The 16,194-nt window shown below is 36.9% G+C and overlaps 1 protein-coding gene across 24 annotated transcripts in view; it reads right to left on the bottom strand.

The window, feature by feature from the left end:
* Positions 1 to 16,194, bottom strand: part of SENP6 (SUMO specific peptidase 6) — a 114,065-nt gene that overhangs the window by 50,872 nt on the left and 46,999 nt on the right. For 14 of the 24 annotated variants that reach the window (XR_010158070.1, XR_010158071.1, XR_010158072.1 and 11 more), the window contains 2 exons: positions 5,605 to 5,750; positions 1,492 to 1,789 (listed from right to left, as the gene is read on the bottom strand). Coding sequence is in view for 20 of the 24 variants with exons in the window: in XM_003311361.6 (XP_003311409.1) it covers positions 1,492 to 1,789; positions 5,605 to 5,750 (444 nt within the window). In the remaining 4 variants the exon portion in view is untranslated. Of the gene's footprint in view, positions 1 to 1,491; positions 1,841 to 5,604; positions 5,751 to 16,194 lie in introns of all 24 variants that reach the window. The other 10 variants (XR_010158069.1, XM_054686060.2, XM_063813202.1 and 7 more) reach the window with 1 other exon arrangement.

Here is a 16,194-nt window from a genome sequence, read left to right as displayed (position 1 = left end):
GCGCCCAGCCTAAATATCACTTTGATAACCCAATAAAGTAAGCACACACACAATCAAATTAACTGATTTAAATTTTCTGTTGTTCCTTGTTGCGGATGTTCACTTGTTTATCTGTTTCTCCCTGCTACACATAAACTATAAGAGAACAGGGACAGTGTCTTGTTCACTGCTATATCCCCAGGCCTGAAACAGCCTGACACAGAAAAAGCATTCAAAAGTCATGCATTGACTTTATTAGTATTTCAAACATAAATGCTTAATTTTTACTGAGTAATGTACATGTCCCAGAGAAGTATCATCTCAGTATTTCTCTACCTGTCTTTTTAATTTTACTGTCCAGTCTCAGGAACAAATATTGAGCATGGTTTCTCTTTCAACACTGGTCTTTTATCAGCAGAAAACCTAACAGGCCAGATTAGACGATCTAAACAGATTTACATATATAGCATTTGAGAGGTGGGGTTTTGCCACTTACTGGTTATTTGGCTCAATTTCTCTTCTCTGTAGAATTAGGGACAATAAGGGTTATCTATTTCACAGAATCGTTGCAAGAACAAATGGTATGTAAAATGCTTAGCACAGTACCTGACATGTATAGATGTATATATATATACATACAGACGTATGTGTGTACATGTATATAGATTTTTTTAAAAGGCCCATGAACTATATTTTTAATGAAAAACTACACAAGTATATATTAAAAGGAAAGCCTAGTGTTCTGTTTATAATTATTATTATTATTTTTTTTTTTTAGCAACAGGGTCTTGCTATATTGCCCTGGCTACACTTCAACTCCTGGACTCAAGCAGTTCTCTCATCTCAGTCTCCTGAGTAGTTGGGACACCACTGTGCCCAATTTCTATTTTTTAGAAGAAATTATGTTCATTCTCCACAGTATACACTCTTATCTGTAGCTTGCATTATTCACTTAATTAAGGATCTTGGAAATTACACAGTTTATCAGATCTTTCACTCCTTTAGAGTATACACGCTGTATACTCTAGTCAACCAGTCCCCAATAATTTCTAATCTTTTGCTGTTTATTATAAACAAGGACTGCATGCCATACACATACACACAAGAGTAAAAAGACAGGATATAGAGTTAGGAACAAATGTGGTAAGGATATTGTATGTCAAATATTTTATTGGGCTATGCATATTTTATGTTATTTTAGGCACCCCGCCCCCCAAAAAAAACCACTATCAGCAGGAAATCTACCCATTTACAGATCAGAAAGATTAAATTAACCTGGCCGAAGTCAGAATGCTGGTTATAACTAGCACTTCATCTAAGACTAGGGTCAAGTTCTGTGGTTTTTTTTGTTTGTTTTTTTAACTATTTAAGATGGACAGGATGAGAACAAGATTAGTTTTAAGCTCACATTTATATTAAAAATATATATGGGGTTGGGGAGAGTGGTTGTAAAAATATATCTGAAAAATACTGGATTGATATAAGCAATATTAAAGGGAGTAAAATACTTACTTGGATCATTTAGGTCTGACAAACTTGTTTTCCTTTCTTTCAAGTTTGTGATTTTGGGTATTTTTGCCCCAGGTAAAATGACTTTTCCATTAGTCTGTAAATAAGTGTGTTTACTGTCATCACAATTCACAATAATATCAATTGGAACCTTTTCCACATTGTTGCCATAAAACTTCTTGGTTGTTAATCCTGTGTTTTGTGACTTCTGTCCTCCAGAATTCTGATGAATTGACGTTCTTAATAATGGTCCAGTAGACTCATTCAAAGTAATAGCTTGTCTGCAATTTCTTTGCAAATCCTTAGAAAAAAGAACACCACAACTTTGGCATTTGGTCTGATTTTCTTTTTCCTTTCCACATTTTGAACATTCACGGTGTTCATAAAGTTCCAAAAGAACAAAAGAAATAAAAGATTTTGGCATTTTATTGCATCATTAAGGAATCCCCTCAAAGTCTCAAAATTAAGTCCCTCTCTTCCCCATCATTACCATCATGGCTACCATGAGAGCCTAAATAAGTAATGTTAGTCGGGATTTAATATCAAAATGCTGGAAGAAATTTTCAAGACTATCTAGTCTAGCAGTCAGCTATATATAAAATAACTCTGTCTCCAAGAATCTGAGGATATGATCAAGCTGAGTACTGACTGGCTCCATTACTTTAGTATCTATAATAAAGGTAAAGAGGGCATATCTAAATGAAAAGAATTTCATGGAAAAGTGCTGTTTCCTCTCATAAAATTGATACTAAAACAGAAAAAACACATTCCTACTATTAAAATCCCCAATATTAAAATATGAACGGAAGTATGTTCTGAGCTATTACGATATGCCTTCCATCAGCTAAGAAACATTATCTTGGAACTCTTGAGAATTACGAACAAAATGCAGATACACTACACTGAATAAGATAAAAAAAATTTTCATGATAAAAACTAGAGATTAACATTTTATTAACCTAACTCTCTAAAAACTAGAATCTCAATACTGCTCCGTTTTAGTAGAGAATACTGTAAAGTAATAAATTTTCATAAAAATTTTATGTTAAGTGTAGTTTCTTTTGGAAAACAAAAACTGACTAAACCTGGACATGGTGGCTCAGGTCTGTAAGCCCAACACGTTGGGAGGCTGACGCAGTAGGACTCTTTAGGGCCAAGAGTTCAAGACCAGCCTGGGCAACATAGCGACATCCAATCTCTCCAAACAAAAAAAATTGAAGAGAAAAAAAAAACTGATTAAAATCTCATTCCCTGCTTTGGTCAGTAGAAGTGGAAGGCGTTTTACAAAATTAAATAATTCCAAATTACATATCACATACTATCTGCAAGACTCTACCCATAAATAACCAACTGCACTTAATAAGTCTGTCTTTGAGACTATGTCATTTTTACTAAATATCCTAAAGATGTTAATCCCATTAAATTCACAGGTCTTGTTTTCTTTCTTTCTTTCTTTTATTTTTTTGAGAAGGAGATTCACTCTTGTTGCCCAGGCTGGAGTGCAATGGCACAATCTTGGCTCACTGCAACCTCTGCCTCCAGGGTTCAACAGATTCTCCCGCCTCGGCCTCCCAAGTAGCTGGAGCTACAGGTGCCCACCACCATGCTCAGCTAATTTTTGTTTTTTTAGTAGAGACGGGATTTCACCATATTGGCCAGACTGGTTTCAAACTCCTGACCTCAGGTGATCCACCACCTGCCTCGGCCTGCCAAAGTGCTGGGATTACAGGCATGAGCCATCGTGCCCGGCCCACAGATCTTGTTTTCTTACAAGTGGTACATAGTGTAGAATTTCAGAGACTATACATGGAAAGAAAAAACCACTAACCTTGTCTAGGAATTAAAGTTTACATAGAGGCTGGCTACAATTCTTTATCTCCACTAAGAACAAAGTAAGAACAATTGGCATAGGAATAGAGTAAAAGAAGGAAGACTTCTATTAAAAAACAATTATTGCTGTGTTTAATACCTAGGTGATGTGATTGATGATCTGTGCAGCAACCACCACGGCACACGTTTACCTATGTAACAAACCTGCACATCCTGTACATGTACCCCTGAACTTTAAAAACAAACAAACTGAGGTTTTCAGTGGGCATGTCCAGTGGACGAAAGATGTTGTATTTAGGGAGGAGCTTTCCTCCTCCTTTACCTAGGCTAAGCAGTAGGTGATATCAGCATGGCCTGAGCCAAACTTAGGTTGGCATGGCAGGACATTATCACATAAAGAAAAACTAAGCTAACAGGTAAATACACCAGGGGTGATGGGAGTCAAGTTACTTACTTCTGGAGAAGGGAGTTACAAACATGCAACGTGGGAAAAATTAAATAAACTCAGTGTTGGGCTGGAATTAGAGTTATCAGTGTGAACTTATGGATTCTAATATAGATTAAATATTAATACACACACATGTATTTCTTAGCTTTGTCCACTGAGAAGGCCGAGAAACAATAATACCCATGTGAATGAACATAACTAGTGCCCAAATATGTTCCCTCCACTTGAAGGAGAAGATATTTCTTTCTCCTTGTATGCATGGCTCCTCAGAGAAATGAATGACTCTAGGGCTGAGACAGAAATACAAAATAATGGCCGGGCGCGGTGGCTCACGCCTGTAATCCCAGCACTTTGGAAGGCTGAGGTGGGTGGATCACGTGAGGTCAGGAGTTCAAGACCAGCCTGGCCAACATGGTGAAACCCCATCTCTACTAAAATACAAAAATAAGCCGGGTATGGTGGCAGATGCCTGTAGTCCCAGATACTCAGGAGGCTGAGACAGAAGAACTGCTTGAACCAGGAGGTGGAGGCTACAGTGAGCCGAGATCGCTCCACTCAACTCCAGCCTGGGTGACAGAGCAAGACTCCATCTCGGGGGAAAAAAAAAAAAGAAATACAAGATAAGTTAAGACCATCTTGTTATACTAAAAAGCAGAGAAGTGAATGTCATGAATGTCTTCAAAGAATGATAGGGACATGTCAGAAAAAACAGAGGCCAGCTTGAAGGGACTCACATGGAATCTGGGACAATTGAAGCATCAAGGTAAGTCATGAAACATCATGAAAGTTACAGAGTATAACCCTTTTAAGTAAAGTATTCATATGTACATGCTGATATAAATGAATATATAAATACGGAATAAGAAATACTTCTAGCTCATGTTAGAAATCTTATTAATGAATTAGTCAAATACCTATTAACTGACATTGCAGTGAAGAAATCTAGAACATCTTAACTAAGGTAAAATATCATTAATGTGAAAATCAACATCGTATGTCTCCTGATGTAATGCAGTAAGATTACAGCATCATTTCTGAAGCATTCTTGAAAACTACACACATCATTTACAAACATCAGACAAACCCAATTTGAGGCACAAAGTAAGTGTCCTATACTCCTCAACAAATGCCAAGATTATGAAAAAGATAAGACTGTGAAATTATTTCTATTGAAAGAGACTAAAGATTCGCAGCAACTCAATGCAGCACATGACCCTGAATTCAATTCTATACGCATAAAGGACATTATTTAGCTGAAATTTGAATGGGACTTGTGGATTAAATGGTAATTTTAGATCAATGTTAACTTTGAGACTTTGACAGATGTATTCTGATTATAAAAAACCAAAAACACACATACTTAAATATTAAATGGTAAATGGGCATCATGCTTGCAACTTCAACTCAAATAGTACAAAAAAATACATATACACACGTTTATGGGTAGGCAGGAGGAAGGAGGGAAAAAGGCATAGAGAGTGAGGACAATAAAGCAAATGTGAACAACAAGCAATCTGGGAGATAAATATATAGATTTTCTTCTACTATTTTTTGTAACTTTTTGGCTTCTTAAAATTATTTGATAAAAATTCTGGCAGACAGCAATCATTTGAAGTATGTTGCAGGGAAGCACTGATAAATTCTTTACAGAAAAATAAATTCTACATTTTGAACAAGCATAAAAATGGTCTACTGAAGGCAGAAAAAGCTGCCTAAATAAGTTTTCCAAGTCTCTTCTGGTCCTATGATAAAAGATCACCTAGAATTTAATAAGTACTGAAACTAATATTAATCAAAACACAATCTGATTAGCAACAAAGAATAATTTCTCTACTTACCTCTAAATGGGTTAAACATTTTTTTGAAGCAGGAGATAGAGGAGGAGTAGGCTGATAGGTACTACAGTGCCGTTTCTGTTGTACTTTCCTCTTGATTTCAGGCTCCACTTGTGATTCGGACTCTTCTGTTTTCTTCATTATACGTTCTAAAGGAAGGAGAAAAAAATAAACTTTAAGTTTTAGTTAAAATAAGCTAGTGTTACAGCAAAAAAAATAATCAGAACATAAGACTAAACCAATAATTATATCCTGGATTACTCTTCTCTTATTTATTTTTCACTCCTCAGCAGGATCTCCACATATGCACCACTTCATCAAGTGTATCAATATCCTCTTCACTTTATTTTGTTCTACTAAGGTAACAGAAGCCCTTCCTGTGCCTAACCACTCACATACTCACAATTCCCTTTTTTTTTTTTTTTTTTTTGGGAGACAAGGTCTCATTCTGTCACCCAGGCCGGAGTTCAGTGGCATGCTCATAGCTCACTCTAATCTCAAACACCTTAGCTCAAGTGATCTTCTCACCTCAGCCTCCAAACTAGCTGTGACTACAGGTACGTGCCACCACACTCAGCTAATTTTTTTATTATTTGTAGAGACAGGGTCTCCCTATGTTGCCCAGGCTGGTTTCCTTCTTTTTTTCCAAGTCACTTACTTTAAGAGTAGTAATGAGAAAAATTTGAATTCAAACAGTACAATTGTTTGGGTAAACGAAACTAAACTAAGCCTGCCACAAGCTAATTTTCTTTTTTAACTTTGGAACATGCAAGAGAATTTTTCTCGATATTTTTTATGTAAATTTAATAATTTTCATTACAAATATAATTATAATGTTTAAATGATTTGATGAACTCCAAAACAGGCCAATTTAAAATTTACCATAATCTGACTTTATCAGCAAAGGATTAAGTATCCAAGAGGCCAAACATGTTTCTAAAACATAAGTGAAGAATCTGTAAACCAAAATAACCTGCACAAACACAGCTTTGTTAAATACTTCTAGTTTCCTATATTTAATATTCTTTTATCATTTGGTTTTTAAAAATAAGATTATGTAGACATAAAAATCAATATTATATAATATTTAATTTGATATACAACACCATCTTAAGAAACCTATAATTATTCTTGCTTAGTGCAATCACAAAAAGTTTCACTAAGTGATCATCACCCTCTCATTGTTTGCACGTCTATTTTCCTAGACACCAAGGCTAGAAATTTAAATAATCGATGACTACTCCTTGTCCCTTCATCTTTACTTCTAAATAGCTCTTAAGTTCACTCTGTCCTCTCCAAACCCACTGCCACTACATTTCTGACGCTTAACTCTTGCCTAAACTGATGTCCTCTATCCCAATTTTGCTCCCCTTAAATCCTTCCCCACTACTGCCAAAGTGATCTAGTAAAAAATTATGACTTTGTCATTCTAATACTCTAATTAAATTCCATCTTTTGGCAAGCAGAAGTTCCTGTTTCAATCTTACTTCCACTTAAACTTTACCTCAAAAAGGTTCATTTCTTCATGTGTTCTCTCTTTCACCCTCACATATGCTGTTTTTTTCACAAGTGAAGCTCTGCCTATGTGGTGAATTCAAACTCTTGTTTTTTAAGAAGCTGCCTCTGCCCCACTCTAGGCACAATTAAACAATCCCTAGAGTTTTCACAGCTCTCATTTTATTGTTATTTGTACTTCTGTTCCCCCATTGTATTGCCAGCTCTGGGAAGAGCAGAAATTACGTTTTAGTCATGTGTTTTCCCAGCATCTAGAAACTACACAAGGGCTTAACAAATGTTTCCTGGATTAATGAATTACATGAGAAACATAAAACTATATGACACATAAAAAAATGAAATTACAGGGGTCGGAGGAAGAGACATTGTCACTATGTCATCTCTGAAAATGGCATTACCTTTCTGACACAGAGATAATGATTCAAACACAGATATAGAACAATTAAGGACTTAGCCTCTGGCCAGAGAGTAACTAAAAAGTGCTTTTTTTCTCCCGAGATCTAAAATCTGAGGTTACAGAGCAGCTGCTCCAGTCCAGAGCATCCAGGTATTATTTTTATGAAGGCTAAGTTACTTTGTTGAAGAGCTATGATGTGACACTATAAAAAGAAGGCAGACATTTTGGAATTCGGAAAATAAACACAGTTGTCTGAAACACACAACCAATTATTTGAAAAACTTAATTTACAGTAAAGCAGTCTTAAAACATAAGCCCCTACAAGCTTTTTTGGCCTTACTAAATTTGATAATGTACCCAAAGGAAAGCTTTTTCCTTATAAACATACTTCATTAATCTTTTTAAGCCACACAGTATCTTTGCACATTATTTTGCTCAAACATGTATCTAATTAGTTTTCTGCTGCATCCTGGAGACTGACATTTAAAAAAACAGTATCATTTCATCCTGATTATGTAATCACACTCTTCTCTTCACCATACCTATAACATCATGTCTATGTCACATTTTCTCTACCATCATAACAAAGAGGGAAACAAATGTCCAAAGCTTTGATATAATTCAAAATTTTAATTGATAATAGGTAGAGAAAAATGACATTAAAATTCTGATCCCTACCTAAATCAAGGTTATTTATAAGGCTCTGAAAGAAAGAGAAAAAGGAAGGAATGACATAATTAAGAAAGTTAAGCTGAGACTTTTGAAACCAATGTCATGAGGAGAAATGGTAAATGATTGATAGTGTTATAGGAAACTAGATCTATAGAGAGTTAAGAAAAAAACACAAAAATGTTAGCCTCAGGGTTAAGAAATTCCATTAGGATTCCATTTTCTAGGGAAAGAAGAGAAAAACACTTGAGAAGATTTGGTAACTCAAGTAAAAATGAACTAGTCTAAAATTACAGCAGAAACATAAAATGGCAAAAAGCTTAAGATTGGACTGGTTCAAGGATGGCAAATACTTAGTAAGTGGCCTGTGGAAGTTTTACTAGCTAACTGATCACAGAAGTGATTTTTGCTAGGCTGATGTAGCCTCAAATTCTCAACAGATTACTCCAGAGAAGTACTTAAGACGAAAACCATGTGACATTATGCTGAATCCCTCTTACAGGGATGAGAAAGAGAATAAAGAGTATTTACCAAAGACCCTGTGGTAGGAACATGAAGATTAGGATACTCCCTGCTAGATTTTCTAGCTCATTGTGTATTCTTTTTTTTTTTTTTTTTTGAGACGGAGTCTTGCTCTGTCGCCCAGGCTGGAGTGCAGTGGCGCAATCTCGGCTCACTCAACCTCTGCCTCCCAGGTTCAAGCAATTCTCCTGCCTCTGCCTCCTGAGTAGCTGGGATTACAGGCATGCGTCACCATGCCTGGCTAGTTTTTGTATTTTTAGTAGAGACAGGGTTTCACCACGTTGGCCAGGCTGGTCTCGAACTCCTGGCTTCAGGTGATCCACCCACCTCGGCCTCCCTAAGTGCTGGGATTACAGGCATGAACCACCACGCCCAGCCTAGCTCAATGTCTTTTTAAATACACTACACTATTTCCAGGTATGCACAAAAGGGGAGACTACGGAAGATATTACTGGGTAAGAGTGATCTATATACAGGTTCGATATAAATAGAAGACATTAAAAAAATCAAGTTAAAAAAAGATCCTTCATAAAAAGAATGTTCATAGCAGCTTTATTCTTAATAGACAAAAACTGGAAACAACCCAGGTGTTGTTTATCGATTATTTATATTATCGATTATCAGGAAAATCGATAAATAACTTGGTATACTCATACAATGCAATGTTAAAAAGAAACAAACTATTGATGCAAGCAACAGGATGGATGAGTCTCAAAATAAGATCCTGAATGAAAGAAGCCTCACATAAGAGTATATAGTGCATTACTCCATTTACATGAAGTCCTAGAACAGGTAAAATTAATCTATGCTAGGAAAAATCAGAACAATGGTTACATTTGAGGGGGAAGAGGTAGGGACTAACTGTGAAAGAACATGAGGGAACTTTCCTAAGGTGCTGATACCATTTCTACTATGTCTTCATGGGGATTTTGGTTAGAAAGGGATATGTAGTTTTCAAATTTTATATACTTAAGATTTATGTATTTCATTGTAGTAAATTTTATTTCAAAAGAAAGAATGTGAGGGTGATCTGGCTGCGACATCTGTCACCCCATTGATCGCCAGGGGTAACTGGGCTGATCTGGCTGGCTAGGTGGGTGTCCACTTCCTCCCTCATCGCTCCATGCGCATCTCTTCCAAAGCTGCACACTGGGTGAAAGAGGACGACCATCCCCGATAGAGGAGGACCGATCTTGGTTCAAGGGTATACAAGTAGCTGTGCTCCCCTGCTAGAACCTCCAAACAAGCCCTCAAAAGAAAATAAACTGTAAACAAATATTGAACTCTAGTTAATAATATGCCCACTGAAGTGTTTAGAAGTATACTAGGCGTCTGCAATCGACTTTAAAATGCATCAAAAAATAAGATGAATCAACGTAGTAAGGGATGACTAGATGGACATGTCATAAAACAAGAACAGAAAAGTGTTAATTATATCTATCTACCACATAGATATACACATGTTCACTGTAGAAGTCTCAACTTTTCTGCATAAACATTTTCATAATAGAAGTTGTGGGAGAAGCAGGGTAAGGAAGAGGCTTAACTTTCTTATTTGAGATTTTAGTTGTGATACTACTAATACACTGAAAAATAAGTACCCAGACGACAGTGATAGAATACAAACCGTTATCTTTATAATGATTATGTATTTGCTTTTACATTTTTTATAATTTTTCAAAAGAGAAAGACAAACTAGAAAAATGGTTTTCTCCATCATGTAGCTGCTACTGATTTTCAGTGTAAAATAAAACTGAAGTCATGTATCTATCACATTCTCATTATCTTCTTTAAAAATCACTTCTGGCTAAATACTATACTTTTGGCATACAGGATTTTGTAAAAACTCTTTAGCATGACAATCTACCTCTACCTACTTCTATGGCTTCAACTCTGACTATCCTCTACCCATTCTCCAATCAAATACATTATTTGTTCAAATAAGATGAGACTCTTTCACCTGTTGTGCCTTTGCATTCCATCCTCATTAGGTGCAAAGCTTTTCTTCCTCGACTTGGTATGTCAAATTCCAATGATTCAAAACTCAGCTTTACTTATGTTTTGCTTTGTTTTTGAGATAGGGTCTCACTCTGTAGCCCAGGCTGGAGTGCAGAGGCATGATCACAGTGCACTGCAGCCTCAACCTGTGCTCACTGCAGCCTTCACCTGACGGGCTCAAATGATCCCCCCTCACCTCTGCCTCTTGAGTAGCTGGGACTACAAGTGCTCATAACCACACCTGGCTAATTTTTTTTTATTTTATAGAGACAGGGTCTCACTATGTTGGCCAGTCTGGTCTTGAATGCCTGGGCTCAAGTGATCCTCCCACCCTGGCCTCCCAAAGTGCTGGGATTACAGGTGTGAGCCACCATGCTTGGCCTCATCTTTGTGTGTGAAGATTTAATTAAAACTCCAGAAAAGGGCAGTGACCACTCCTTTATGATACCACATTTTAAATTGGCTTTTACATACTACTTTCTGACTCTACAACAGTATGTTTACAAGTTTGTAGTCTATCTAGCCGTGGAGTTTCCCAAGAACAGACACTGTCATTTTATAGGGGCACGAGGCCAGCTTGAATTAATAATCATACCTAACTTTAAGATATCAGTGGAAAACTTACAAATATATTTGCAAAATAAACTAGTTAAAAAAAAAAAAACCACAACATTCCAAAAACATGAGAAAAAATGTTGAAATTGATTCCTAGAGCAATTTATTAAATACTTCAGTAGGCATTCCTGACATTCACCCAAATGCACTGAGGGAAAACAAGGTTAATTAATAAAATAATGCTGTTAAATAAAAATGATGTACATGTAAAAACATGTAAATAAATAAAAATAAATCTACAAGGACTTTTGGAAAATAAAGGTGAATATTTTTAAAATCCCAGGGTTGGAAAAGCTTTACTAAATACAATACTAAGGAAACCCAACTTTAACAACAGATTCAACTACAATGTACTATTTGACAACATTAGAAAAAAGTAAGGCCAGGCACAGTGACTCATGCCTGTAATCCCGCCACTTTGGGAGGCTGAGGCGGGGGGATCACCTCAGGTTGGGAGTTCGAGACCAGACTGACCAACATGGAGAAACCCTGCCACCTCTAAAAAATACAAAATTAGCCAGGCAGACTGGCCCAGGCCTGTAATCGCAGCTATTCGGGAGGGTGAGGCAGGAAAATCGCTTGAACCCGGGAGGTGGAGGTTGCGGTGAGCTGAGATTGCGCCATTGCACTCCAGCTTGGGCAACAAGAGCGAAACTCCGTCAAAAAAGAAAAAAAAGAAAAGAAAAAAGTAACAGAAAAACCACAAAATGGAAAGATATATACATCAAAGATAACAAAGAGTTGCTAAATAAGTATTAAACAGGCAAAGGACACATAAATAAATGGGCAGACATAAATAAAATAAATTCAAATGGCCATTAATCATGTAAGATATCTCACCAGTTATGAAGAAAATATAAGAAAAACATTTTGATCAGACTGGCAAAGACTAAAAGAATGATAATAATCTAATGTTGCTGAAAAGCAGGAGAAAATAGGCCGACTCAAATAATACTGTGTTGGGAGCTAACCACCTTTACACAAGGCATTTTTTTTCTTTTTCTTTTTTTTTTTTTTTTTGAGATTTTTAATAGAGATGGGATTTCACCATGTTGGCCAGACTGGTTTCAAACTCCTGACCTCAAGCGATCCACCTGCCTCGGCCTCCCAAAGTGCCAGGATTACAGGCGTGAGCCACCGCGCCCGGCCACACAAGGCATTTTGGCATTAACGTATCAAGTCTTAAAAATCTGTATATCATTTGTCCCCCAAATTTTATTTCTAGGGATCTGATGCAAAGAAATAGATCAAATATATAAAAAGCACGTACCAGTACAGTAATAATATTTTAAATGTCAAAACATTGAAAACAAATTATGCCACATAAAACATAGTGGGCCACTGCACATTTATTTAAAAAAAAAAGATTATAGAAACTTGGATATAAAAATTTGCAGCTGGGCGTGGTGGCTCACGCCTGTAATCCCAGCACTTTGGGAGGCTGAGGCAGGCGGATCACGAGGTCAAAAAAAAGTTGTAAGGAAGTCCTCCATAAATTTAAGAATCCATTTGATTCTTTTTATTTTTCTGAGATATGGTCTCACTCTGTTGCCCAGGTTGGAGGACAGTGGCGCGATTGTGGCTCACTGCAATCTTGACCTGCTGGGCTCAAGTGATCCTCCTGCCTCAGCCTCCCAAGCAGATGGGACTACAGGCACGCGCCACTATACCCGGCTAATTTTTATATTTTTTTGGAGAGTTAGGGTTTCACCATGTTGCCCAGGCTGGTCTCAAACTCCTGGGCTCAAGCGATCCTCCTGCCTTGGCCTCCCCAAATGCTGGGATTACAGGTGTGAACTACCATAGCTGGTGCATTTGATTCTTAAACTTCCTTTAATTGTGTTTTCCATGCTGGTTCCATGTCTGTCATCTTTTAATGAGAGTGTAAAAACTAGATATCATAAAGTCAGAAAGCAAGTTACATACAGAACAGTACATACAGTATGAATATTATGTATCAATTTAAAAATGAGTATATGTGCATAGAAAAGGTCTGGAAAGTTATATATTAAAATGTTAACAACAGCTACCCTGACTGGTTGAAAGTTAATATGTGGCCAGAGCAGTGGCCCAAACCTGTAATCCCAGCACTTTGGGAGGCTGAGGCGAGCAGATCGCTGGAGCCCAGAAGCCTGACAGCAAACTGGGCAACACAGTGAAACCTTATCTCTATAAAAAATACAAAAAATTAGCTGGATGTGGCAGCATGCGCCTGCAGTCCCAGCTACTTGGTGGAGGTGGGAGAATGATGTAAGCCTAGGAGGTCGAGGCTGCAGTGAGCCGTAATCATGTCACTGTACTCCAGCCTGGGTAATAGAGCAAGACCTTGTCTCAAAAACGAACAAAAAGCAAAAGTTAACATGTGTTAAGCAGTGCTAAATTAGGTGATTGAGTTGTAATTACATAATGTAATTACATGAAGAATATAATTAAATGTACATTCAGGGACAATATATGTCTGTTCTCTCTAACAAGGATACAAAAAACAGGCTGAAAAAAAAGGGAGTTTAAGAAACAAATGAGAGAGTAGGTGGAGAGAAAAATGAGATCTTAACGGTTGTTATTCTGTATGTTTAGAAAAAATTTTTAAAGCAACTAAATAAAAAAGCAACAGGACATGTGGTCTGACCAAAAATTACACTTAATGGTTTACAAACTTTAATTTTATAGTAAAGAACTGCTTATCATGCTGGTAAGTACTGATATGTGGCTATAACTTATAAAAAAATCATACTAAGTGCCTCAAATTCAAAATAAAGAAGGCAAAGAGAACAATAAAGAAAATCACCTTGAGTGTTAACTATAGAAAGACCATGATATCGTTTAGGAGAAAATTATGCTAAGTGTTATGCAAGTAATTAGTGATCCTGTGGTTTGAAATCTCAATGTTTTAAAAGTTATCTCCAAAGGAAATCTTGAAATAAAATGCAATCTTCATATAACAATATATACAGTATTATTATAGCATTGCTATTTATCCTACACCCAAGCATACATGTACGTACCTAACACAAAAGAAGCTGAAAACAAAGTTTACAAGTTAAATACATCAACATTCCTCTCCTAAGGTTTACAAGTATTAGTCATAAAACCCTCATTTATTAATAATGAGTCCACAGCTATAAATAATTAATAATCATCAATAAATATATCAGGAAGGTACAGATCTTCCCTACAGACAATTTCCAATCAATAAATGTAAAAGAAATGAAGAAAACAGAAAATCAGCATTAGACAAACATTAAGCAGTAACTGATGCCAGCAAGACCCACCAATGGATGCTAAAATCAGTGGGTGAAAGTTTGAAGAGAAACAGGGTATTTGCACAGTTTCAGAGTATATCTCTTCTAAAATCTTTATTAAGCACCAAGGGAAAAACGGTAATTTTACAGTGAAAAAACCCAGCAGAGAGTATCTTAACCAAATGATCATGGTTAACATTACCAATCCTAAGACATATTCAACATCATGTAACCCCTAAAATGATGCACTGAGAATGCCACAACATCATTTCTGTGGAAGTCTTGCCCCAAATGCATAGCCTTAATCTAATCCTAAGACATCATCATCACCAAATTGAGAGGCATTATACAAAGCAACTGACTAGTCTTCAAAATCGTTAAGGAAACTAAGAGAACATGACAAATGCTATGTGGGATCATAGAATGAATCGTGGAACAGAAAAAGGGTATTAGTGAAAAGCTAGTGAAATCTAAATAAGTTCTACAGCTTAGTTAAGAATCTTATACCAATTTCTTAGTTTTGCTAAGTGTACGAGGATTATAAAATACTAACATTAAGGGAAGCTGTGTGAAAAAATAAACGTATGTCTCTGTATTAAATTTGCAAATTTTCTCTAAGTCTAAAATTATTTCAAAATAATAGGTTAAGGGCCAGGCGCGGTGGCTGACGCGTGTAATCCCAGCACTTTGGGAGGCCGAGGTGGGTGGATCACGAGGTCAGGAGTTTGAGACCAGTCTGGCCAACATGGTGAAACTTCGTCTCTATTAACAATACAAAAATTAGCTGGGCTTGGTGGCAGGCGCCTGTAATCCCAGCTACTTGGGAGGCTGAGGCAGAGAATTATTTGAACCCGGGAGGCGGAGGTTGCAGTGAGCTGAGATCACACCACTGCCTTCCAGCCTGGGCTACAGAGTGAGACTCCAACTCAAAAAACAACAACAACAAACAAACAAACAAAACCCAAGTTAAAAGAACAGTAAATAAGCATGCTCTTTTTTCTTTTAACTTGAATATGCTTATTTACTTAATGAATGCTGTTGAATAAACTTTAAAAATTATTGGTAACAAGCCTGGCTGATAGGCATCTAAAACCATTATTAGTGGGCCAAATCACTTAACATCTTTGAAATGCTTTTTTTTTCACTTTTGAGACCGAGTCTCACTCTGCCACCCAGGCTGGAGCGTAGTGATGCGATCTCGGCTCACTGCAACCTCTGCCTCCTGGGTTCAAGCGATTCTTGTGTCTCAGCCTTCCGAGTAGCTGGGATTATAGGTATGTGCCATCATGCCCAGCTAATTTTTGTATTTTTTTTTTCCAGTAGCGATGGGGTTTTGCCATGTTGGCCAGGCTGGTCTCGAACTCCTGACCTCAGGTGATTGCCTGCATCGACATCGTAAAGTGCTGGGATTATAGGCGTGAGCCACCATACCAGGCCAGAAATGCATTTGTTAAAATAAAAATAATACCTTTTGTACAGTTCTGAGGATTAGCAGTAACCTTCTTTGTGACAGAGCAAGAATATAGTAATGTACAGTGTTTAAGAGTGGGATTTGGCATCAAACAGACATGGGTTCCAATACCAACTCTGTCATTTACTAGCCCTATGTCCTTGAGGAAGTTTTTAGCTTATAGG

The sequence above is a fragment of the Pan troglodytes genome, chromosome 5 (genome assembly GCF_028858775.2).
Source record: "Pan troglodytes isolate AG18354 chromosome 5, NHGRI_mPanTro3-v2.0_pri, whole genome shotgun sequence".
Taxonomy (NCBI): Eukaryota; Metazoa; Chordata; class Mammalia; order Primates; family Hominidae; genus Pan; species Pan troglodytes.
The sequence above is the reverse complement of the archived record's forward strand: the minus strand, read 5'-3'. Positions and strand labels throughout refer to the sequence as shown.